Below are 25859 nucleotides of genomic sequence, written 5' to 3'. Positions count from 1 at the left end.
CAGCTTCAGAAACATGACAGCTTCAGTAACACCTTACCCACAGAAAGCTGGTAATTCCCAACTTGGTATTTTTTCTTTTAAATATAGATATCACCAAGGCTAATTAAACATGGAGCCCTTTATGCTGTTTGTGATATTCTGACAGGTCAGCATAGTGATACTTGAAGACGACCTAGAGAGTGTTTACCTAAATTTATTTGCCATTTCAGTTTATAGCCATGTCTACACAGAAGTGTTAGCATCTTAATATTATACTAACAAGCATAAACTCCAGACAGACAGAGTTACACAAGTAACACTTACATCTATATTCTTATATTTAAAGAGAGAAAATATAAAGCATCTTTCTGGCAAAAGAATTAGCCTCTAAAAGGCCTGAGGTACTAAAAAAGTTAAACGTTGACTAATAGGCAAGCTTAGGGGCCCAGCTCACAAGCATCACTGCTACTTGCACAATCAAAAATAAAGCTGCCCATCTTTTTGTCTCCGCATTTATATGCAAGAGCATGTCTGCCTAAAGATGTTGCTTTCACAAAGCATAAACCAGAAATAGAACACAAACTATGACCAGCTTTGATAAGTCTGATGCTTCCAAGTGGTTGGAATATCACAACTATAACCACTTCATAGCTGTGACCGACTGGCAAGCTTAATGACTGATAGAAGACTGCCGTTTAAAATCACAGTAATGTTTAAAACAAGTACCATACAAAAATTTGAAAAGGAAAAAAACCCTGAAGTTTTTCAAGGTATCTTGAAACTTGCCAGAAAACAACAATATTAAATAGATTGTTAATTATTAAAAAGGTTAATTTTATACCAAGCCTACAGAAGAGTTTGGTGGAAAGAGAAACGTTTCAGAGATCTTTTAAAGCAAATTAAGTTACATTATGGTGTATACATTTCATAGAGTGCTAGACTCCCGCAAATGGAAAAACTTTTAAACCAGAACACACACAGCAAAGTGCTACAGGGCAAAACAAACAAAAAAAAGCAAGACATTTGCACTTCCTCATTCCCTATCATTATGAGATATACTACATAATCAGTAAGCTTTCTCCATACAACTTTCAGCCACAAGCTCAACTCCCAAGACTTAATTCATTCAGATATCAAACAAATATAAGTTAACCGAGAGAAATCCTTACAGAAATAGGGTTGTTTTGTTTGCTTGCTTCTACACACCCCTTCATGCTAAAGAAAATCATTACTTGTGTATTTCTAAAGCACTTAAACTTTGCATCAACTACATCAATTATGCAGGTACATTACATTGACTCAGAGGTCAAGTATTTCAGAAAACTGGGGGTGGGGGGCGGAGCTGGGGAAGAAAGGGCAGATGAAGGTAAACTTGTCCTGGAAGCAGCACCTCAAAGCAATTACTCAGAAGGTTCATTTTGAGACACTTGAATCAAGATTTAGACCTTGCCTGACCTCATATGAATGCCCATCTGCTCTTGTCCAACAAGCACTTTATTCTGGATCACATTAACTTCCAGAACACCATATTTATCTTAATTATTATCTAAAAGCTCCTCCTCCAATATCAGCAAATCACACTACCTGAATTACAGCATACTACTAGTTTGGAATGAAAAGCCATTACATTTTTCAGTCAGCTTTTTAATAACATTTTTACATTTCCTCACATTAAGTATCTTTATGTTTACAGAGCAATATAATAAGAGTATTCCTCCCATACAACAAAATGATTTTAGAAAAGCCCATGTTCTTGTTTTGGTTAATGAATGACTGAAGAAAAGAATGCATTAGAACTATGAATGACAGAAGACAAGTTAAGTATCTTTATCTGGGCATAAAAAGCTCACCTAAGAGCATGTACACAATTCAGCAAAGAAGCTTACTTAATCTCTTACAGTATGAGAGATCATCAATAATAAGAAAAGCAACTAAAAGAACATCAGTGTGAATTCATACAGGACACTGCATCAAGAAGAGGAAAAATCTGATAGTACAGCACATGAAAGTTCTTACTTTAATAACTTTATTAAGGCATTCATCAGCAACCATCCGGACATCAGATTCTGCATCCTCACTGCAGAGGAGAAAGAGTTCCATAGCAATTCCCAGCAGCTTCTGAAATTCTGGAGAATTTCTAAATAAACAAACATTAGGAAGTTACTATGTACACTATGCAAACATCAACACTATTTTTGAGGGAGTTTCAGAATCCAGCTACACATGTATGATACACAGTTATACACAGGGAGGGGACATTCAGTGGATTAACATTCAGAAGATCATTGCCTTTTCCTACATAATCTGGTAACGTATTTGACCCCTGTGCTTCTGTTTCTCTGTCTGAGGCGGAAAGGTCATGCCTAATCTACAAATGTGTAAACATTACTTACTCCTTAGATTTTGGGCTGGTTAAAAAAAAAAAAGTAAAATTGTGCCATTCCAGTTTTAAACAAAAGTTGAACATTTAACATCAGCAATTATCAGGAAACCTCCAAATAACTAACACTCCGAAGTAGCTATCCATAGTAAGGCAATACATTAGAGACACTGTCTTACCTTAAAGACTGAGCAACTATGTTTTCACATATTGTTAGGCAATGATTCACTCGATCTTTCTTGGTAGTTGAAAGTTCTTTCTTTCTAAAAGAAGAACACAATGATAATGAGTCTGAGATAACTTCACTTTAAAAGTGAACAGTGACCATTTAAACACTCTTGCTAGAATAGTTTCTAATGATTATACAACAAAATGATGCACTCTTCTGGTCATTTTATCAATAGTTGTATAACAACTACCTGTAGTCCCACAGCTTCAATATATTAACTGCTGCTGAGAGCAGGCAAGCCCACAAGCAGAGGGAAAGGTAGACACTTGGAAAAAGAATTAATCATTTAACAGGGAATATCATATTAATTCTGTAACTTTCACTGAGAAAATATCTGGGGAACAGAACTAAAGAATGAAAAGCAGTAAAGGTAAAGGAAGGTAAAAGTGGAGTGGACTTAGAACAACACTGAAATAAATAAACTGATAGAAAGAAAAAGGCTGGGGAAAAAATGCCATGAGAACAAGTCTTGCAGACTTAAAAATACCACTTTTCAAAAGACCTTCCTCACACATATCACCACCTTAGGCTTTTTTTTGTCTGGCAAGTTCTTGAAACCTAAGAGATTTATTAAACTGTTTTGTATCTGAACTGGAAAAGATGCCAAGGCAATCCTACCTCACACCGCATTCCTCCAAATGGTTCTGTAATTACAGAAATAGCAAAGCTCTCCTTGAGCAAAGTCTATGCCCATCAAAAATAATGTCCCTATAGTAACACTTGAGATAGTCCAGGAAAGGCCAAGGCTAGTCAACTCACCACAACAGTGTAACGTGAAGGGAGTAACATTCACAGAATCAAAGAATGCATATCTACAAGCAATGCAGAGTACAATATGAAGAGCTTCTACTTCGCAAAATCTGTTTAACATTCGCTTCAATGTGATCTAAGATCCTATAATCCATTACACCTGAGTCTAGAACAGAAGCTTCTTCCATGCTCCACCCCCAAAGGAACTGAAAAAAACCCATATATTCACAACTATGACTGAAATTTTTCACTCATTCACAGAGATTCTTCCCTTTTATTTTCCAAGTAAGAACTATATCTTTTAGCATTAATTTTCTGTCTTAAAAAAATAGCAAAACCATCAAATAGCAAAAAGCTTCTGAACTAGAAGTTGGAAAACCATGTGAACAGCCTGGAGTTACATTGACATAGTTAACGCAACATTAAGGACAAACAAGTAGCCAATAAACACATTAAATTAAGCTAACTCAAAACACATTGTTAGACAAAAATTTTGAATAAGCAAGCTGTAATATTCAAGAGCTTTAGCTCAAATAATAGTACAGTTTTTGAGGGGAAAAAAATCATCATTCTTTGCAAGTACCCCTGTTCTTTTTCTTCCATGAGGTTGGAAGCAGGCGGTTGAAAAGTGTTAACTCCCAAGGTTTTGGTTTTCCTTCGAAGGATCATCTCATCTCACTTCTTAAACTTTCTAAAAGGGCAAGTATTTTTTAAATAGTTCTGAACAAACCCATTTTTTCCATTATAATTTTGTAATATCTTGTTTAGGTAAGCTCTACTGTTGCTCAAAGAGGATCTCTTCTTTGGCTTGTGTTCTTATGCAACTGGCAGAATACGAGTAGCCAACCTGAATTTGATCAAGACATACAATGCCTTTCTATCCATCTTGAAAAAGCACCACAGAGTCTTTACCATCACTTTCAGTTCAGATCACCTCCAAGAAAACAGCCAATACTTCCTAAAATGTACAACTGATTTTGCACCTTAAGCACCATTTATATGAACAGGTACCTAAGAAAATGAGTAAGTAATTTCAACTTTTGTGATAATTTTACCTAATACTGCCCACATCTCTTCTGAGCACCGTTTTCAGTACACATTCAAACCAAGAACAGAATAGACACGTCTGAACTTGCCCACAAGCTCACTATTTCAGACAGAAAACATATTAAAGACGTTGCTGGATGAGAGTGCTTTCAGAATGAAGTTCTTTATCATCTACACATAATATAGCCCTGAGCAAGGCAGGCAGTAGTGTTCAGTACTAATCAGAGTAGTACAAATCAATCTCTTTGGCAGATTTCTCTAAACAGAGAGCTCACTTGACACTGAATATAGCACCTCATAGAAAGAAGTAACTTAAAAAATTGAAAAAGGCCTGACTAGAGAAAATGTAATGTGAAAACTTAGAAGGAACACATATAAATAACAAGTTACCAATTAAACTGAAATAACAGAAACTAGAGGCGAAGACTAACTACTAGTTACTATCCAAAGCGAAAGAGGAACAAACATCCAAATGAGTTTGCTGTACTGAATCTTTCACCTGCCATTTGGTTATTTAACTTCAAAAAAATCTGCTTTTGATAATATAGAAAAAAAGGTGGAAGACAAACACTTGATGAACGTTGTGTGCACTCACATTTTCTGTGCCCACAGAGGGAGAAGGATTACAGAACAGTATCTAAAACACATGATTTTTTATTAAAAAAAAAACACGACAAAAAAGGCCTTTATTTAGAAGTATTGTGAAGTCCTCAGGCAAACTGCTGATGAGCATACTCAGGAGGACAAAAGCAGTATCACACATTTCTTAGGAGAGAGCTGAAGTAGCAAGCCCCAAGCTAAGGTCATTTAAGTTTGATGAGTAACAGAAGGCCAGAGATACTGGAAATAGCGGTTATCTACAGGAAAGCTTCATCCCACATGCAGAGGAATTTAACCTTCTGAGTACTTCTACAGACATTCTCTAGCCGAGAAGATTAATAAACAATATAAGAAAACCAGCAAGCCCAGATAATTTTGCACTCTGAGTTCTGATAAGCTGGCTACAAAGAGATGCAGCTCACTGATGCTAATTTTTATCAGGCCTTCAAATTAAGGATATATAAAAATAGTACTGAAGCTCTAAAGCTGAACCAGCATTAAGAAAAAGGGCCAAGCCAAACGGCTTGACAATAATCTTGAGAAAAGTAATGAGAAACTCAAAAAAGAATCTATTAATAACAAAGAGAAATATGAGTGGATCAATGTTTAGTAACAGACAGCGATGGAGAGTAAAATTAACTAAACAAGTCTACAACACACCCTAGAAAAGCTAACTCCAAAAAAATATCTAGGAACTACCACTTACAAGCAGGGCAACATGTATTATCCACACAGTTCATGTTGTCTTCAGATAAGCAAAAAAATTCATGATACCGCTACATACAGAACTGATGAAACCAATTTACAACCACAGCTTCAAACATAAAAAATCCAGGAAAAATAGTGAGTATAGAAAAATGCATATTACTGAAGGGCACTTTGGCTCTTGCAGTATCTTTTGCTGTAAAGATAATGGTTAGAATTAAATTTAAGGGGAAAAATAAATCAGAATAGGGCACAATGAAAAACAACTACAGTAATGAACTATTAGAACTGTTGACAAGAGAAAAGGTGAAGAATCAACCTTTGGATTAATCAAATCAAAGCTAAACACCTTTCCAGAAGAAACATTAGCAAGTCATTCTCTTCTCTGCTCACTGGTAAAATGGTAAAAATGAATAAAATGTAAAATATAGGATGAACTGCAATGGCCCATCTGCTTTTTAGTTTAGTTGCGTAAACTCTGAATTTTTACATCATACTAATTGGATTTTAAGTTATTGGTAGCTTTGTAATCCAAAACAAGACATCTAACTCCAATCAAAATTTAAGGATCTGAAAAAGCCAAAAAGAGATACAGAAGAAAATAAAGTGCCTCAGCAGACATGTATAGAAGGAATATGATGACAGAAGAGCTCAAAATTTTCATAAAGAAAAACAGCAACAGATAAGCAACTAACATCCAAGTGTAATGTGTAATAAAAGCATAACACATCATTATTACCAATTAAAATCTCTCAAACCAGAAAAAGCTTTCACCTTCCTGGTAAAGGCTTGAATTCAATTAATATTTCAAGAAAAAAAGTAAAGCCAGAATATCACTTTTATCAAAAGTTCAGAGGTTGCTGTCTCAAAATAGAATGAAGAAAAACTTCAATACATGTGCAAACAGTTAAGTCTTCTCTACCCCAACCTCTGATTTTAAAACATTTCATAGCAGGAGACAGACAGCCCTTAGTAAGACTCATTCACTAAGCAGATGTAGAATGCTCAGTTTCTACCAAAAATATTTTAAACCATTTTTGCCGACTCCAACATAAAACATTGTTAAAAATTACTATTTTTAATCATATAGAGGTCACTTTATATTGTTGTAAATTAAGGTAGTTTATTTTGGGAGAAAAAAATTAGAGGTGGGTAGTTAATTTTACTTTTACTGTAGTGAAAAAGTCCAACAGCACCTGTAATAATGAGATTATAATTTAAGGAATGACAGCTTCTCGCTTGTCTAATTTAGGAATCAGGACAACTCTGATCTAACAGACAATGTCAAATAGATATCTAATGAAATTATTAAAAAGCAAACCGGTAGCATTTATGTGAATACATTCACCCATTAATTTATTCTTTTATTACTGACAGGTAAGCTCTCACTGTTTTATAACAGAAACACATAGAATGATAGGAAGTTACCACACAGAACTACGAAATATTTAAGTGCTATTTGTACAGAACCATAATGAAGATGAACACCTCTCCCCAAACACAAGAAAAACACAGAAGCAATTTTCCTTTCCCATTCACTTCAAACAAGAAATAAAATAAATATATAAAATGCAGACAGTATTGCGAATTACATCCAATATGTCACCTGGTATTTCACTAAAAGTTTGGGAAACTTCAGCAAAGACTGCCACAATATCCTTTCACAGGCTTTTATGAGGTTTAGTGCCATTACTGAATTTGTATAGCTCCTGAGGGCATGCAGTAACATGAGTTTTCTGAAAAAATATATAGCCTACTTTTAAACACAAAGCAAAGTCAACAAGGACAACAACAACCCTAACTTTTTGATGTTTTCAGTAGCGTATGCCTAAATTCAGACCCCCGAACCAGACAGAACATTTCAGGACCTTCTTTTGAAATACCATGATCTATCTCATCAGTAACTTCCCGGATTTTTTTCACCTACATATAGGAAAGATTGCCAATAAATGGCCATCTATCCTCCATGTCACACAAAGTACTAACACAAAAAGTACACAACAGAGAAATCTGTCCCTGCAGTAAGGCAGCTAAAACCAATTAGCTCATGAAGAAGAGATTCTTCATCTATTATGCCTTAAAACTGCACTGAGATTGCTTGAGACCACACTCTCCAAACAGCATCAACCATGCTAACTTAGCTGGCATCCACATCAGAATGTACTGTGGGAGCAGGTGGCCAAGAGCCCCGCTCCACTGCTTGACATCCTCTGCCAAAACACTATGAAACTGCCAATTTAGAAGTTACCTGTTCCTCAGCCCTTCTGCTTCTCGTGTCCTCAATAGCTGCAGCAAAAGTACTAACGTGACCCATGCATTTATCCTGTAAAAATCTTAGTGTCTTTCCACCTGTTCAATAAATGTTATTTGTAAAGACTAAAATGAGAGAGAGGCAGCACCGTGGTACTGAACAGCTCCTGGCCCTTGCCCTCAGTAATGCCTCCGGATGGGAAACCCAAATAGTTTAGGGGCAGAACACATTTGTCCCTAACAATTAAGAAAGAAAAAGGGTACCGAGAAATATTTAAATCAATTCCTCTTAGGTCTCTGCACAGCAAATCACAGCAGAAGATTTTACGTGAAGTTTGCTGTAAACAGACATCCACACCAACTCCCCGCAGAGGCACCAGAACTCAGACTTTATGAGCCTTAGTGCTTTAAGTTATGTTTAGACAGTTCTTGCCTTTTTCCCAGGAGCGTATTAGCCGAAAAGGTTTTCCTTCCTAGAACCAGCCTGTGAATCCCATACAACATTCTTGTATCTCGCGTTCATTACCCATACTGCTATTTTTCAAACGTGCATGCCCAGAAAGTTTACTCCTAGCTTAAACTTAACGAGCGAGCAGGCAGCACTCCCAGACAGGCGCAGCCCCCTGCCAAGGACAGGGCAGCACCCCAGGCCTAACTCCTGCGGGGACCACCAGCTGCCTCGCAGGCTGCCAGCGGCCCCGGAGAGGCACCGGCCTGGCGGGGCGGCCTCCCCCGGGCCGGGGGGAACGACGCTGCCGAAGCCCTTCGGGAGCCCTCCCGACCCTCCGATGCGGGTCACTCACGGTCTCTGGAGAGGCTCCTCGGGGATGGCAGCCGGACCCTGCTGCTGCTGGAAGGAGCGCAGCGACTCGAAGGCCTTCATCAGCTTCTCCATGGTGGCCATGTCCGCTCCGCCCGCGCCGGCAACACCGACCCGCCACTCCTCCCCGCCCTCTCGCAAGCGCCCGGCGGCGCCCGCCCTCCTCTTGGTGGGCCCGACTCTCCTCCTTCTCCTCGCCCTCCTCCCGGACTCGCTCTCTCCCACTCGCCCGGCGCGCTAAAGCCAGCTGGGGCGCCGCCGCCAGCTCACGCCGCGCCGCCCGTCACTGCCGCAATGAATGAGGGAGACGCCGGAGGGGGCCGCGAGCACGCCCTGGCTGCCCCGCCGCCATCTTGAATCCGTCCCATCAGTCCCCACGCCACTGCCTCGTCCCCGCCCCCTCTCCGGGCGGCCCCGCCCACCGCGGAGCGGGGTCCCAGCCCCGGGCTCCGCCGCGCCGGACGCACATGCGCGCACCACCCCCCACCCCACCGCCCCGGCCTGGCGTCACGTGCGCCCTCGCGTACGCGCACACGCCGGCACGCGGGCCCGCTAAAGGGGGGGGGGGGGAAAGCAGGGAGAGCGACAGGCTCTCTGCCCAATCAGAAAGAGGGCTCCACCCCTTCCCGGATGCCACCGTGCAGCTGGTCAGGCCGGCGCCAGCCCGCGAGGAGGCCCGAGGGCGCTCCCCGCCGCGGAGCGGGAAGGATGCGCTGGGTCCTAGAGCCCGCCGGCCGGCAGCACAGCGGCGCCTCCTGCGGGGGAGGAGGCGGCCGCCCCCCGCGCGGGAGGCGAGCGGCCCCCCGGCCCCGCAGCGAGGGCGCTGCCTGGTTTGTCTTCGCACGGGGAGCGGGGCCGCCCTCATCCGTGCGTGGCACGGGCCGTGCCAGCGCTCCCGCGCCCCGCGAGCCACGCGGGAGCAGAGAGTGCTGCCCCCAGCGCGCCGCGCCAAGCGGAGCCGCTCCCGCACCGCACCCCCGAGAGCCGCAGCACACGCTCCCTGCGCCCAGCAGGTACCCCCCGGGCGCCCCCGCTCGCGGTTCCAGCAAGCCGCCTCGGTGTACAGGGGCCTGCCAACGGCGCTGCCGGCGTTCCGGCTTTTAGGCAGCACGTAGGAAAGCGGGAACACTTAAGAGAACAGGACACTTAACACTTGGCAACGCACCCGCTCGCCTCTCAGCGCTGCTCTTGCCGTCCAGGACTTGCTTTACCAGAGGATGCTTTCTGCACTCCTAAAGCATGTATTAAATATACAGTATACAATAGAGACAGTACACGGATACTAAAATCGTTGGTTCTATGACTAAGTACTTAATTAAAATCGACAGTAGTGTGAACTTTCCCATTACAACCAGGCTGTAACGTATCTAGTTGCTGATACACATTTAAATGTAACTGCTAAGAACTAAGTGAACGTGTAGCTCAAACACCTGAAATCGGTTCCATCAATGGAAAGGGAGAGCAGCTGTTGGAACTTTTAAGCATGAAATTCCCAGTAATGACGTAATAGGCAACTTGGTTATTGCTAGCAGGAATGGATGGTCTTTAGATAAATCATGACATGAGCCACCATACTGATGACATTCTTGCCAAATGCTCAGTATAACAGCACTCTGCCAGTTAGCTTTATTACCATGTTAAGAAGATAAACCATTTTAGAACATTTGTCTGAAAGTAAACCTATCTACAGTACTGAAAGCAATTCAGCCTACAGCAAAACCCCTATTTCATTATAAATGTGTAACAAAATGTGAACTTCCAAGGTAAAAAGACTAATTTTCCTGATTATTTTACAGTAAAGCTTGCAGAGAGTTTTCTCTGGAACATCTGTTCGATCATGAATATTTTATTTAGCAAATGATACATGAAAGAAGACAACAGCATAGCTGCAATGCTGCAATATACTATGCTGGAATTGCATGTGCCACTGCACCCTTTGAAGTAAATTTAAGCACATTGAAAAGAGTGTAAGCTCTTGTCAAAGATTAAACAAGCCACCAACTCAGTCTTTGCAAACCTGTTCTGAAGCTTCAGGTGAAAATGTGTGCCAGTCCCCTATGGGTTGCTGACTCACTGGCAGAAATGCCAAAGCAATGCCTGCCTCCTTGTTCTCTTCCTTTCCCAGCTGTACCAGCAGCATCAGGCCTCTGGCTCATTAACTGTGAGCTGGGGTCTGGAAGACAACTCAGGATATCAGGTTTTTCTTTGGCAAGTACCTGATCAGTAGGTTCTCCCAGTTCAGATTTACTGATCCATGGTTTTGCATGTATCATGTCACTGATCCTGTTCAAATAGCAGCCCCACTAACAGCTGCATTGGCAAAAACAAAGTGATGTAAAAGGGGCAAGGGGCAAGAAAAAGCAGGCAGGGTTATAGAGAACAACTGCTTTTGTAAAGCCATCGTTACCACAAAGAAAAACAAAGTCACAGTCTCAATGGAGTAATAGTGAATACCCAAAAAGTTATACGTAATTTAGTGGATGACAATTAATTCACCTTGACCTCAAAAAACCCAAATAAACAAACAAAACCAGAAGAAACATGCTTTTACCATGTCTATAAGAAAGACATAAACATCATAAATGTGAACAAAGGCTACCTAGGCGTGGGTTAGCTCTTGAGTTAATGTTTTTAAGAACAGGGTGGACAGGCACATCAAGAGTATTTTTTCCCCCGTCCCAAAGTCATACTTAGGCCAGCATTTCTATGAACAATTCAGCAGGTAATTGGTACTACCGGAATAATCTAAGAGACTTCATGACACTGCTGGCCCAATTTAGTTCAACAATGCGCAAGATAATCTGCAATATGCCATAGCACAGTTATATCATTGTTAAAGTCACTTAATTTGGAGCTGATTTGCATAGTAGTTGAGTGCTTAGCCCTTCAACTCATGTCATAAAATTACAGTGAAAAACTTTGCCTAAACAGGGCAAAAAAAAAAAGCCTACTGTTGAAAAGTATTTGCTATAAAAATCCACAAATCCAACTAATATCAAGGTATACATTTTCCCAAGGAGGGCAATGTCTGGTTAGTATCCTTTGGCAAAAGTATAAAATTTAATATGCATGATAAGGCTGATGACAAGTAGAGCTACAGATACTATTGACCAGTCTTGCATTCACATTCATAGTGTTATCACAATAAATGTGGTAATGATAAACAGCCCATCCCAATAATTCTGTCTTTTCACACAGAAATTTATGCAGAATCACAATTTAGACCATGAGATAAGGTATCAATAGAGTAAATACAATGCAGCTAGGGCACTTTTTCCTGGATCTGACAATCTTACACTGGCAAAAAACTTTGAGCATGTAATATAAGTTTTCCGCTTCAACAAATTCTGATTATTTTCTTTTTCAAATTTTTCTTTTATCTATTCTGACTACTATGATAGACATGGGAAATAAATCACATTAGACAGTAATACAGGTGGCTGAGATATGTGGCAGTGTTTTGCTTTTATTTCAGGAATAACAATGCTAGAATATCCAGGAAAGCAGCTCATACAAGAACAGTTCAGTGGCTTGGAGATACCAGAACTAACACATCACATTTAGCCGTCAGTTTTGCTATAATTGGAAAGAATTCTGGTGTTTTGGACACGTGGAACACGAAAAAAGTTACCTACATCTCATGTGCAAAACTTAAGTTACACCATAAGAACCATATGAAATAAAAAAATTGTACATTCAGCAGAAGAGACATCATCATCATCGTCACCAAAATGAACCAGGCAGGTAATTCAAATCAAAGTAAACATAAATTTAGCTTAAAGATGCTTTCCACTCATCTTTTTATTTTATTTTTTTTTAGTACTTCCCAAAGAGAAGTATTTTCTGAAAATCTATATTAAAGTGAAGGTGGTAATTCCAATGTTAAAATATAGTATAATACTAGTAAACCAAAGTAAAATAATATTACTTCTGTTGACTTATACTAGTAACTTGTAAACAAGTATTGTCCATTTGTACAAATGGTAATGACAAATTTCTTACATCAGTATTGTTTAAAAAAAAAAAAACCTGAAGTGCATTCTAAAAATGGATTTTTAATTGTTTTTAATAGCTTCTATCAATGATTTCTCAAATTAGACAGTTTTATTCTGAGATGGAGATAATTCTTTTATAATCAAAAAACTTCAGATCTGTTGTTTTAAGAATGATTTGTAAAAGAAAAAGACATACAACACCCTCTATTAAAGGCCAAGATTTGTCCATACTGCTCTCTTTCTTATGGAAATACCACAGTTTTTTTCCTATTTACTATTATACAGTAATTATATTTAAGTGCTCATTTTTTCAACTGAGACTGTTTTGTTGTTATAATCCAGAAACATAACACCATCTCTATTTCAAACACTACACCTCCGGAGTTAAAAAAAAAAAAAAAAAAAGGCAGCTGATTATTTTCTTTATAGAAAGAGAACAACCTTGAGGCATGAAGATTCTACTCTGTTGGTCACAACATTCAAAAGCCTTAAGTAGGCTAATAAGATACTGGAACATTGTTTCACAGTTTCTGAATTTTGAGCTAAATGTATATACTCATAAGGTATGCACAAGCAGACATTAAAGACTTAATATACACAAATGCTTGGGAAACACAAGCCACAGAAAAGGAGGGCTGATCTCATGCAAGTAATTTTATGGAGTTCCATAGATTTTTCAAACTCTTATGCTAGTAGAACAAAGCAGTTGGGCTGTTGGACTGTCTCACTGCTATTAAACACATGGATTTAGAATCTGAATTCACGGAGGTACAGTAAAGTCATACTGAATGATAAGAATTTACCTTGGCTTTTTTTTTTTTTTTTTTTTAAAAAAACCAGCTTCATGGAAATAAAAGGCTGTATAATCAGCAAACACAATCGGCTGCCTTCCCTCTTCTTTGTCTCAGTTGTGTCCTACAAAAATCAAGAGCAAACTTTACATTAAATTTATCACACCACGATATTTTGCTTTCAGCTGTTCTCTGCTCTCCCAACCCCTTTCCCACTTTCAAAATACATCTCCAAGCTACTAATATTCCAGTAAAGACATTTAACCAATGTTGGTTGTATTAGATTAAATACCATAACATCTTAATCTCAGTGTACCATATAAGGAGAGTTACCCTGATCCTTCCAGTTGCTTGTCTGTCTTAATTCATTAGGGGATTCACATTAGATAATACGTAGTCATTATTATGTGGTTGTATTTCTAGCCCAAAGGGACAAATATATAGTAGAAAAATGCCATCTTCAGCCTATTGGGGAAAAAAAAACCCCAACCAACCAACCCCCCAAAAGCAACAGATTTTAGGTCCTAATCTTGCAAACATGGTTACTCAAACACAATTCAATAGTATTAATCAGAATGTAGAAAAGACTTGTGAAATGAAACTAAATAAAGCTTCATAAAAACGTACAAACCCTCCACTTTTTGCATGGTTGGTGGTTCCTGCCCAAAGAAAAAGATGTATAAATAACCATTCTTAGGAACAACTTCCCTTTTCATCTAGCCTTTTTTCTTTACGGATCCCTGGAGAATAAGTATTAAGTCTCAGCAGTCCAAAACAGAGGAGCTGATCTTAACATGAAGAAATAAAAAATAAAAAAAAAAGCAAGATCCCTCCCCTTCCAATATGGAAAGAAAATTTGAAATGATAAAATAGACTTTCAGGTCCTTTTACTTGTCAAAGCCAGTTCCTGAATTTTCTTCATAAAAATTCCTTAGCTTGTGTCCATGGTATTCTTGCCCAAATGTCAAGTTAATCTAAGCAGACATTAAATCCAGACTGTCACCCTGTATGTCTAGTGTGAATACAGTCAACTTTGCCTCAGAACAGCAAACCTAAGATCTTAAAAAATTACAGCTCCTTAATCAGAGAAAGACAATGACTTCTCCAACCAGGTAGGTATTTATACAACTCTTTTGTTACTTCCCTGTTTCTCCATTCCCATCTGTTTAGAGTCCTTCTGTTATTACGGTACATAATGAAGAAGGTCAGGTCAGCCTATGCCAGCTCATAGTCTCACATGTAAATGGGTTCCAGCCAACACCCTTATTTCAGGTATTTCTCTTTCTGTCAAGCCTCCCATCCCTTCACTATTGCATCAGACTATCTGTCAGTAATTAATTCAAACTCCCTCTCCCTCGGCCAATTTCTCCCTTTGTACTTTCAGTGGCAGTCATCTTGCTGTCCTCTGGGCTGTTCTAGACATCAGGAAGAATGCACTGAAAACACAGGAGAAGGGTCTCATTCCTCATTTCTGTGGCACAGCAGCCAAGAGGAACACTTTCAGATAGACACCAGCTCTGCCCTGGTAGAATTTAAGGTTCTTCCAGTGGGTCTGTGGATGACAAGCAGAAACCTATTTGAGGTAGAGGGATATTCAGTTGCTCCCTGTGTATAATAATTGTGTGGTCCGGTTGGTGCCCTGGAGATCTAAGAGGGAAAAAAAAAAAACCACGCATGCTCAGTGGAGACAAATCTTCAGGATACAAAAAAGAATGTGTAACAAAAGTCAGGTCTCCAAGTCTCCAAGAGCTTTCCATTATATATCAAGTCCATAACTTAGATTTTAAAAACAGAAGAGGTTCTTAATGAAATGAGTTCCCTAAATTCATTCTCATACTCAGATTAACAGTTTTACCAGAAACTTTACAAAATAAAACGAAAGCCTGGCATACTTTGGGTCCAGAAGAATGGAAGTCTGACAAGCTTTCAGGAAGCTGGAAACAGTTTTACTAATAAACGTCAGGTAATTGTAACTAAAACTTCAATACCAGCTCCACATCTGCATTAAGCAATCATTAAAGGCAGGTTTTAATGTTTAACTTTTTAAAAGCTATAAGGAAATATTATTTACATAATTAAATTTGATACTTAATACAACCTTGTTCTTCTCTCAGTGGCAGTGACAGCTGTCAAAACCCTACAATATGCAATATTGCAACATAACAAGCAGAGAGGAGGTTAGTAAAAAGAGTCCATGCTTTGTTTTTGAACCCACTATAAAACTGTAATATCCTACATGGAACTGTAAACAATTTCATTTACAGAAAAAAAAAAATGTCCCCACAGGTATAAAGAAATCCTTTTAGTAAAGACAAAAAAGTACTCAAAATAGTTACAAAATTTTTGGCACAGCTGTACTTGCATGGTCCATGCCAAGAAACCGTACAGAGACGATGTGTAAGATGGGTAGAAAAGAGAAGAATGGGGTAATACAGTTTGTTATAGCATTAAGATAAATGTTCAGAATTCTCTGTATAAAGAAGAATAGAAAGACATTTTACAGAGCCAGACAGTAAAGAGCAACTCATAATAGCTGTCCACAGTGCACTGAATTCCTTTTTCCTTAGCAGTTGCCCAAGAGATACATTAGGTAAAAGCACTCCCATGCTGCCAGATAACACCAGAATTATGAAATTTATCACTACGGCAATTTTACTGTTAAGAAAACTGCTAATAAAGATCCTAATGAACAAGTAGAATTCTACCAGAAGCATACAAAATCAAGTTACATTGATGCAATAGATACTATCTCTGTGCTTTAAAATCCTTTTAGTATGTCTAGATTTATTCCACTGGGGAAAAAAAACCAACCGACAAAAACCCAAGAGAAATCAAATACATACAGAAACACACTCACTCAAATAGCACTCATTGCTTTTTGTACAGTTAAGCTTTAGTGAAAATATACATCTTAACACAAATGAAGTACAAATGTACAAAAATCCTTGAACTCAGATAAAAAATATATATAATACACTTTGCTACAGAGATATAAAACATTTAAAGTTTTCTCATCCTTTCTGATGAGAGTAAAATGATCTAAAGTCTGGAGGACTCCTGCTCATCATCACTGCAATCAGATTTAAAGCAGACCTGCAAGAGAAGACAAAGGGACAACTCAGCTGCAGAACCAACATTGTTGTTGGTTTGTGCATTTTGTGGGGTGCAGAAAGGCTGGGGGGTGGGCGGGTGGAGAAGTGACTTTTTCCAGCACATTTTACTCCATACTACCTAAATGCTTTGGAAATACCAAAGGAAACCACAACCTGACCCCAAATCTCAAGTCAATAAAGTTTCATTTAACCTTAAGTTCTTTCCTTCTTTTATTCCTTCTTTTAACTTCACAGGACAGTTAACCGCAGTCTTATTACTTCAAAACCAACTGAAGACTCTCAAGCCATATTAAATTTTTTAGGACTCTTTCTCAATACATAGAACCATATCTTGGGTCAGTATGAACTCTACTGATTCAGCTGGAAAAGACTACAGTAAGACACAAACTTTAACTAGTGAGATTATTAGTCCACTTAACGACTCCTATTCTATTACTGTAAGTGGGGAAAAGTGAATTTGAAAAGGTGAACTAAAAGTGACAGTAGCATTACACATTCCATTAGCATTGCACTGTTTTAGAGAGGTGAATTACTAGCTGACGACAAAAAAATCATTATGCAATTTTAATACATGGCTCTGTGTGGCTACTTAATGGTATTCTAGCGATTTTAAAATTCCATTTCTGCTTGAAAGCAAAAGTAAATTCCACAGAAGTACTCTCCACTTGAATATGCTTATACTTCTCAAGGTAATTCCACTCTTAAGTGCATGCATACTGAGCAAGCAGAGTAGTGTACGACAGCTTTAACTGAAAACCTTTACAAATAGCCCATTTCTCATGATATATAAACAAGCACAATATGCCACCTGTCTTTTAGGTGGTAAATCCCCAATTCACATTACTCTTTAGAAAACATTTAGAGGTGAATTACATCTTTAAGAAAAGGCTGTGTATTATCAGCTATGTAAACATTTACTACATCGTTGTTTTGGCAAAGGCATTAAACTACCCAAGAGATTTTAACATTTGTTTCATGACATTTCTTCACACTCATTCATTTAGGGAATATTTTTACTTATTTGCTTAATATACTAGAATGATTCATTGGGATCCCAGCTTTCTAAAGGAGTCATAGGAGTTGCACTGCTCCACCACACTCACAGGAAAGAAGACAGGAAGGATGCTGAGGGAGGAAATCCTCCTGGAGTTACAGTTTCAGTTTCTGAAATGCAGTGCAGGGGCAAAGCCGTAATAAATGACATTTCATTAGTTTCAGTACTCAGCTAACAACTTACTTTTCCCATCACAAAGTAATATAAAAAAATTGAATGGATGTTAAGGTCTTACTGGTATTTTTCTTATTAAAGAGAAGAAATACCATTACCTCTCCGCTAAAAAGTCTGTGGAAGAAGCCTCTCTTTGGTTTAGGAGACCTCTCTCTGTCTGGTGAGACAGTACCATCGGTTTCGTATGCATTGATATCTTCAAAGCATCCCGTTTCAATCATCTTTGAAACATATGAAATATAAATGAAATATCCACACAAGCCTCTCAAACAAGTTCCACACATTATCTATTTATTCTGCTGGGTACTCCTAACGAGTTACAAATTTGTCAGCTAAATGACATGATTCTCAGAGCTCCATGAAGGAAGGCACAAAGTCCACAGTAACTCTTCTTGTGCCCCCAACAAACTAAAGAATAACAATAAGAGCACTATCACGCAGCTAAATACTCAGCTGCTTCCTTACTTGGGTAAAGCATTTCTTCTTGCCCATGATGCAATAAGCAGAAAATTTTAGAACCAGAAATTGATTTCCCTTTCAACTATTCTACTCATTTCAGAGCAGTCTAGCCTAACAAACTTAGTATCTCTATATCCTGGACTGAACGTAATTAATAAACATGACTTTGAGTAGGAGAAATTATTATTTTATACAGAATACTAGTACGTGTGTAATACTGGGGGGATACTTTTTACAAAGGGGATGACTTGTTCTCTTGGAGAATAAGCAGCTGACCACAGTAATTTAAACATCATTCTGGTGTTTTGGGCAATCATTTATCAAAACACAACTAACAAATACCATAATTAGAAATAAGGCAATGAGATAGAGAAGGTAATAGTTCATTTAAAAAACAAAAAAACCCCACAATATGATGAAGAGCTGTCTCTGGAGAGAAGCAAGGAATTATAAAATAATCTGGTTTGTGTACACAGAAAACAAAAGAATTAGAACCACAATTAATGGGTACAGAAAGGACAGCAGAAAGAGTAAATGCCAAAATGTAACAAACAGGCATGGTCAGAAGGGGGAGAGTGGCTAAAGCTCACATGCAGTTGGCACCCATCAGTGAGTGCCGCATCTATCATAATGGGCATGCAACCAAATGAGTATACCTTGTAGAGGGAGAGAGGGCATAAAGAGGAATAAGAAGAAATACAATCTGCTTTTGTTGTAAACCATGACATTACGTAAATTATGGGAGGGGAGGAGGAATTCTTAAGAGACTGAGAGCAAAGATGTGAGGGAAAGCTCTGTAACATGAATTAAAAGAAAATAAGCACAAATTAAAATGAAGTCTACACAGTTTTTCCTTCAAGAGAAGGAATATCCCCAGAATTCGACAACTACCTTCGACTTCACCCTCCATGAGGTGTTAGTTATTAAGCTGCAGTGCATTTTTTAATGACTGGATCATATTCTGAAGTTCACAATTACAACATAGCATAGGAGATATTTATTTCCCCAATAGCCTAAGGTTCATTGCTTCTTAGTGAAGACTTTTTGTGTCAAATGACGTCTTTCAAATCTCCTTCTTAATGTAATGAAAAAAAAATGCAAAAAAGGAAACAAAAGGGAATGTAATTTTTTCTCCAACTTGTTCAGAAATTGCTCATCTTTTGTGCTCAAGCTTTAAATAAAGTAAAAGAAATCATACTGGGAAAGAAACTACACTAGTAGAATTCAGGACAGTATTAATTTCAGAAAGTTATGAACACCTTACAGGAGGAATGCATTCATAAGAAAAACTGCAATTTAAAATAATTATTAGTGAGTGCTCTTCCTGAAATAATAAAGCAGCTTTGAATTTCCTAAAGAGGCTGAACTGCAAGCAGAGGTAGCAAAATTCTAGTATTCTATGCAGAATGAGAAAAAATACTCATTCACTAGGCAAATGAAAAAGTTTTAAGAGAAAAGTCTGACTCAACTGATACTGAACTGTTTTGAAACCTTAGGAAAGGTAAACCTGCAGTTCTGTATTACTATGTCATCTGGACACTCTGTTGATATACAGGCACGATACACAAAGAGTTTGTGTTGCACTTATTTGCTTTTGAATACTTTGAATAGTATTCCATCCTTCTCCTATGAACAGCAACATTGAATAACGTATCATAGAAGAACAAGGAAAATGGGGTCATACTGTTCTGTATGCTCTATGACTACAAGATGCCAGATTCTATTTATGCAAATTTACCATAAAATTAAATTTTTAGCAAGTTGTTTATGTTTAGTGAGAAACTTTTTTTTTTTAAGTTTCTTTGCAGAGAAGTCTAAAGCAGAAACTTCGTCTCACAGGGAAAGTTATATACTAAAATTATATCCCTCATTACATCTTCTATATTGTTGTGCTAAAGAAAAGAGTCTTTAATGAAACATACAATACCTCGTTTTGCCAAGGGATTGAGACACAACCTGTAACAAATTTGGAATAGAAGTCATCATCTGTAGTATCCAGGTTCACTCCTTTTACTGTTGAGAACTGCTCTATGTCCAGGACATCCTTACAATATACGGCACGTGGCTGCAGTACAATACAAGATTGCTTCATTAAGGTTTTGCATTTTGGATTTGGGTTTTTATTTTTTTTTCCTAGATGATCAAAAGGGGAGTGAAATGCCTGCAATTTGTATTTCACGTTGTCGATCATCAAATTACACTATACTACAAAACAGAAATGTAAAAACTTAAAAGACTCTTCATAAGGCACCTGAGCCATTCCATCCACCCTGCAACTAACAGAAAAGAAATATCAAAACCAGAAACAGCATGCAACTTCATCTGGAGTTCTCAACAGTTGTCATAATTCACACTTTCTTCTGTCACCGTCCTTTCAACTCCAGAGTAATTTCTACAAAGCTAATCCTTGTATGTTCAGCATCTGAGCCATGGAAGTAAACTTCTAAGGACTAAGAAATAAGCTACAAAGCTACCTCTGAAATTATTTTGCGATCTCAGATGAAATGCCACAAAAGAACTCGTTATCAATAGGAATGATGGCATTCTCCTGCCATGTTCACATGATCACTGATTTAGAATTATGACAGTTCTTGCCTTTTTAGATACTAATCAAATCTGTCTCACCTACTTACATCTGGCAAGAATGGAGGTTCTAACATGTTAGCTTCCAGCCTCTTGAAGTTAATGTTCTTGAAAATAGGATGTTGCTTTACAGTAACAGCTCCATCTCCAGAGCAACCCAGTCGTTCACCTGGATTTTTAGCAAGTAACTGCAATGATATGGGAAAAAAGGCTGATCCAGTGATATAATCCGACAATTAAAAAAACCCACAAATATATATATATTTTGTCTTTCAATAAGTTTATTTTATTTCTTGGCTTTTCATAAGATGAAATTTATCTTGGTATTAAAATGAACTGAAAACCCAAACTACATTATTTCTGGGACCAAAAAGATTTTCGGTAGACAAAAGAAACCCTGAAAGCAGACAATTCCCAAAGTTATATGAAAATATTTTAATTTATGCCATTGCTGAATATATTTTACAGTACAGACTTCGCAGTAGACTACTTTCAGGAAATACAGACTTGGTTTTTTTTCCAATGGGCTTAAGTACCACACATATTTTGCATAAGGTAGTAAAGAAAACTTTTGAAGCTTTCTGCATAGATGTGTCTCTTATTAAATTTAAGATTATGCAAGGTAAAAAAAAAAAAACTGTTGTCTCATACAGACTCCTTTAGGTAAGGAAACTAGTATACTACTCTGCCACTTCTCTCCATGCAGCATCAAAGTTGAGCATGCTATTATACTCTGTCTATAATTGCATGTGGTCTAAGGAGTACTGGACTTTTTCATTCAGGTGATGAAAAATCAGTTTATGCAGCCTTCCTTCATCCTGAAAAAAGTTCTGAATTCTCAAAGTTTGATAACTGAACAATTCATGGTCAACAACTGAACCAAAGATTTAAAAAACTCCAGCTTTGTAAAATTTGCAATAGAAGATGTTAAAATAAAGTAGTTCGTCTTTTAAAAAAAAGATTAGAATTTTAATTTTCAAACCTCTACGTCTCTTCACCCACCATCCTGCAGATGGATTTTGCCTCCTCTGAGAACTTGTCTGAATACGTTTCCTGGTCTTCCTTTACTCTCCGGTCAATCTCGTCCCGTTTGACCCTTTCCTTATGCTTCCTGAATGGAGACTGTCCTTCAATCATTTCATAGATCAAGCACCCAAGACCCCACCAATCCGGGCTGAATGTATACTTTTCGTTTTTGAGCACTTCTGGAGCTACAAAACAAACAAAAAAAATAACAACCTCATAACAATTCACTTTAAATTGACTAGTTAAATATTGGAAAACTCTCAGGTACTCTTTTGTCTCTGTGCAGAGATCCTTGCATAACTCCTCTGTGCTCTGAAGAAACATTAGTTTCTACAGCAGGGATTCTGTTTATATCCAATAGAAGCACTTTAACACTGAGGTTCTTTAATACTTAAGATCAGTATTGTTTACAGACCCAGAATGAAGTTTTTTCCACAGCATGGAAAGAAATGTGTTGTCACAGTAATTTATCTGCTTACCTGTGACCCTAAATCTCTTTGAACCTTACAAAGGTAGGTGCTTTCTTAAAGTTCTACCTAAACCTAGAATTTCCAGAGTTAAGTTTTCAAGTTTATCAGTAGGCTTATAATTGACTATTAACATCTACTACTGCATAATGTAACCTTTCTTCCCATAAATTGTCTAGCAACTAATCCAGGCCAAATATAGTTCTTTGGAGAAGTCATTCATATATGCACAGAAGAAAATTTTCTAGTAAAATGTAACTAGTAAAGGATATTTTACATACCCATGTAACCAACAGTCCCAACCCGTCCTCGGACTGTTTCTCCTTCTGGAATCTGCACAGCTAATCCAAGATCAGAAATTCTGATGTGTCCTATTTATGTTAAAATAAATTACACATAGTCAGCAAATAATAAAGTATCATCACATTTAAAACAAAAAAAATCTGTAGCATAACTCATGAAACCACCACCCCAAAACATCAAAACATTCATATACTCATAAGATTAAGTTTATGAGCTTAACTAGAAAGGAGTGACTTATTATTCAACTCTTCCTTAAATATGTCAAGGAAGAGAGGCACAGACCTAACTGATTTCCTGAAGGTCATACAAAAGAAATTGCTGTTAAGTACTCTAATCCCTAGCTTTGGTATAGGATGCTACTCTAGGAAGAACAGAAATGATGACTGCTCATTTCAAATTCTGTATCTATGCATCAGGTTTATTTTTCTATTCTGTATTCCCACCACAAACACTTAGCTTTCTGACTTCCTAACATAACGTCAGGGCTTACTCCATTTATTCCAAATATGAGAAGGCAGCAGCCTGTACTGGGACACAAGGTTTTCCTCTAACAAAGTATCCTAATAATGCTAAGCACCGGTAATTTGTATGGCTATCCCAACTCCCACCCCAAAAGAAAGGCAGCTTAGCCATAACCTACTTAGAACTAATCATACTGTAATATGTCAGTTCAATATCAGGAATTTTCCGTTTTCATGAATCAGTCTAATGTAGATAACAGTTTCTATTTCACTTCGTCAGCTGAACTTCTCAAGTTGTATACCTTCCCTATTATGCATGGCATTTACACTAGTACCTACAATGTAGAAGTAGTCTGGTGGAAGACGTAAAATTTTTCAGTAATAGCACAGCTCAGATGGGGTAACCATCCAAGGAGGGTAATGGGAATAAATTCACCCCACCCTCCTTTTGCATTCTCATGGACAGTTATATTTCTTTGCTGGACAGCCTCAACATCAAATGATTCAAGACAGTTCAAGGCAAGAATTGCATTGATATGATTCTAATTTAAAAATACACAAAGTCCTTTCTTAATAAAAATATAAAAGGCTAGACAGAAGAAAGAACAATTACATTTTCAACTCAATTTTTAAAAAGAAAGTTGCCAACCATCTGTAGTAGAAAGATTCAGAGGGAAAAAACCCAAACCAAAACCCATGCTTATTTCTTATACTGTATATAAGGACAGGGACACTGTCATTTACAGAAACATCACAGACTCACAGAGTAGTTCAAGCTAGAAGGGACTTCAGAAGGTCTCTAGTACAATCCGCTGAACAGGCAGTCAGCCCAAAATGATCAAGGCTTTTTAAATTCTTGTCTAGAAAGCCTCTATGACTGAACACTGGGTAGCCTGTTCCAGTGCCTGAACGTCCTTTGTGCATATATTCTCTGTCATTCAAAAAACTCTACAGCATCAATGTAAGTTAATGACATATCAATTTCTTCTTTACATATGATATATAATCAAGGGGTGGGAAGACAGAGTGGAGAAAGTAAAGTGCCACTCTATATACTTGTTGGAAATAACTAAATGCTCTTCAGCAGCAAATGCTATTTTAAATTCATTCAGATGCTGTTCTGTTCCCTAACATCTGATGAACCCATTTCTCAAGTGCAAGATCTGAGCTCCTGAAGCGATTTTCTAATTAGTCCCCTCTGCTCTCTGGAACAAGATCAGAATATCCTTGGCAGAGAGACAGCGTTCTCATGCAGTCCTGCAAGGCTACATTTTACCTCAAAGAAGCCTTTACCTTTTGCAAGACATTGCTGGAGAGAAAAATTAAAGAATGCATTTGATGTCTAGCAAAGCTTTAGCTCTTGGAAAGTGACTTCTCCCAAACATCACCTTTCTATAAATTTATGAGTCAGAACATGCTGACTTAAAAAAAGTAATTGTTCTAATAACTTCAAAACCAGTTTTTCCTTTACTGAAATACTCAGCAATTACAAGAACAAACTGTTAATACTCATCCACAACTTAGAAGGTAATTGCTGCACACCTTCTATAGTGAATTCAAAAGATTCTGGCAAGTTTCATACAAAGGCATAAAAGAAAATTAATTTGGCTTTTGGAAAAAAGAAAAAAAAAAGCTACAAACATTTATTCATATTGTTTGTACTTCCTTGATTCCTTCCAGCCACATATGCATCAGTGACCTTCAGACCTGTTTTAGTTGAAATGTTAAAACAAACAGAGGTGCTTCAGATTTCTTCTTCATTGCTTAAACATTATAGCTAAGTACAATTCTGGCCCCACATCTAAAAAACGCCTGTTTCCATAGTCAAGAAAAGACAACAGAGAAAAAATTCATTTAAAAGTTATAGCCATCTTAAATTAAGCATAGGGGAGAGAAGGAGGAGCAAAAGGGGAAAAGTAAGCCATTTGAAGGTGGGAAATCGACCCCTCAAACATTGTCATCATGGTCCTCCAAGGACCCAAGAATTTCCTCTCCTTTCTAAAAAGCAAGGGCAGGGTTTTTATAACTAACAAAAATTAACATCTGACAGTCAGGTCCCTTTTATCATGAAGAAATCCCTTTGATTTCTGGCACAGTATTAATTAGATTTGTAATTCTCAATGTAAAAATTAATTTTAGTTTTTACTTACCACAGTCATCAAGGAGTATATTCTCAGGCTTCAAGTCTCTACAAATTAAACAGAATAGATGTGTGAATTCTACAAAGCCAAAATTATTAGCCGTCAACTGCAACTGGGGCAACAGAAGACCTCTTGGTTGTGATTAAAGCAATTTTTCCAGTTCCCACCTATATACAAAAACAGTAGTGAAGATGAGGACCTATAATACAAATAGTTTAACCATAGAACTGGACTGATTTTTTTCCCAACACTCTAATCCATTTATACTAACAGCAGCAATTCATATTTCACATATGAGAAACTTCCTCTAAAATCCCAATATGAAGAACACCAACTTAACACCCAAATGTGTAAGCAAAAGACAGACACGTCTCCTGAGACTACCATCCATACAACTCCACAGTGGTAAGACACATCACTGCTTGCTGCCGTTTGATGCTGCCCCCTGCTGTATTCCGCCCCAGGGTATCAGAATATCAAAGAGTAATACTCCCAAGACTAAGCATAGGCTTAATATCATCCATTCAAACTC

At 38.0% G+C, this 25859-nt stretch overlaps 2 protein-coding genes across 9 annotated transcripts in view; both read right to left on the bottom strand.

Moving 5' to 3' along the window:
* Nucleotides 1-9294, bottom strand: part of HTT (huntingtin) — a 98357-nt gene extending 89063 nt beyond the window's left edge. The window contains exons 1-3 of one of the 5 annotated variants that reach the window (XM_080411027.1): nt 8744-9294; nt 2539-2622; nt 1996-2116 (exon numbers count right to left, since the gene is read on the bottom strand). In XM_080411027.1, the coding sequence (XP_080267153.1) occupies nt 1996-2116; nt 2539-2622; nt 8744-8844 (306 nt within the window). In that variant the 5' untranslated portion in view covers nt 8845-9294. The remainder of the gene's footprint in view (nt 1-1995; nt 2117-2538; nt 2623-8743) is intronic. The other 4 variants (XM_080411023.1, XM_080411022.1, XM_080411020.1 and 1 more) reach the window with 4 other exon arrangements.
* A 2897-nt stretch (nt 9295-12191) lies between these two features.
* GRK4 (G protein-coupled receptor kinase 4) overlaps nt 12192-25859 on the bottom strand; it is a 42813-nt gene continuing 29145 nt past the window's right edge. For 2 of the 4 annotated variants that reach the window (XM_080410720.1, XM_080410718.1), the window contains 7 exons: nt 25337-25374; nt 22704-22793; nt 21932-22140; nt 20980-21117; nt 20274-20411; nt 17986-18108; nt 12192-13670 (listed from right to left, as the gene is read on the bottom strand). In XM_080410720.1, the coding sequence (XP_080266846.1) occupies nt 13503-13670; nt 17986-18108; nt 20274-20411; nt 20980-21117; nt 21932-22140; nt 22704-22793; nt 25337-25374 (904 nt within the window). In that variant the 3' untranslated portion in view covers nt 12192-13502. Of the gene's footprint in view, nt 13671-15550; nt 16640-17985; nt 18109-20273; nt 20412-20971; nt 21118-21931; nt 22141-22703; nt 22794-25336; nt 25375-25859 lie in introns of those variants that run through there. The other 2 variants (XM_080410719.1, XR_013931867.1) reach the window with 2 other exon arrangements.

This window comes from Falco punctatus, assembly GCF_963210335.1.
Source record: "Falco punctatus genome assembly, chromosome: 1".
NCBI classification, from domain to species: Eukaryota; Metazoa; Chordata; class Aves; order Falconiformes; family Falconidae; genus Falco; species Falco punctatus.
The sequence above is the reverse complement of the archived record's forward strand: the minus strand, read 5'-3'. Positions and strand labels throughout refer to the sequence as shown.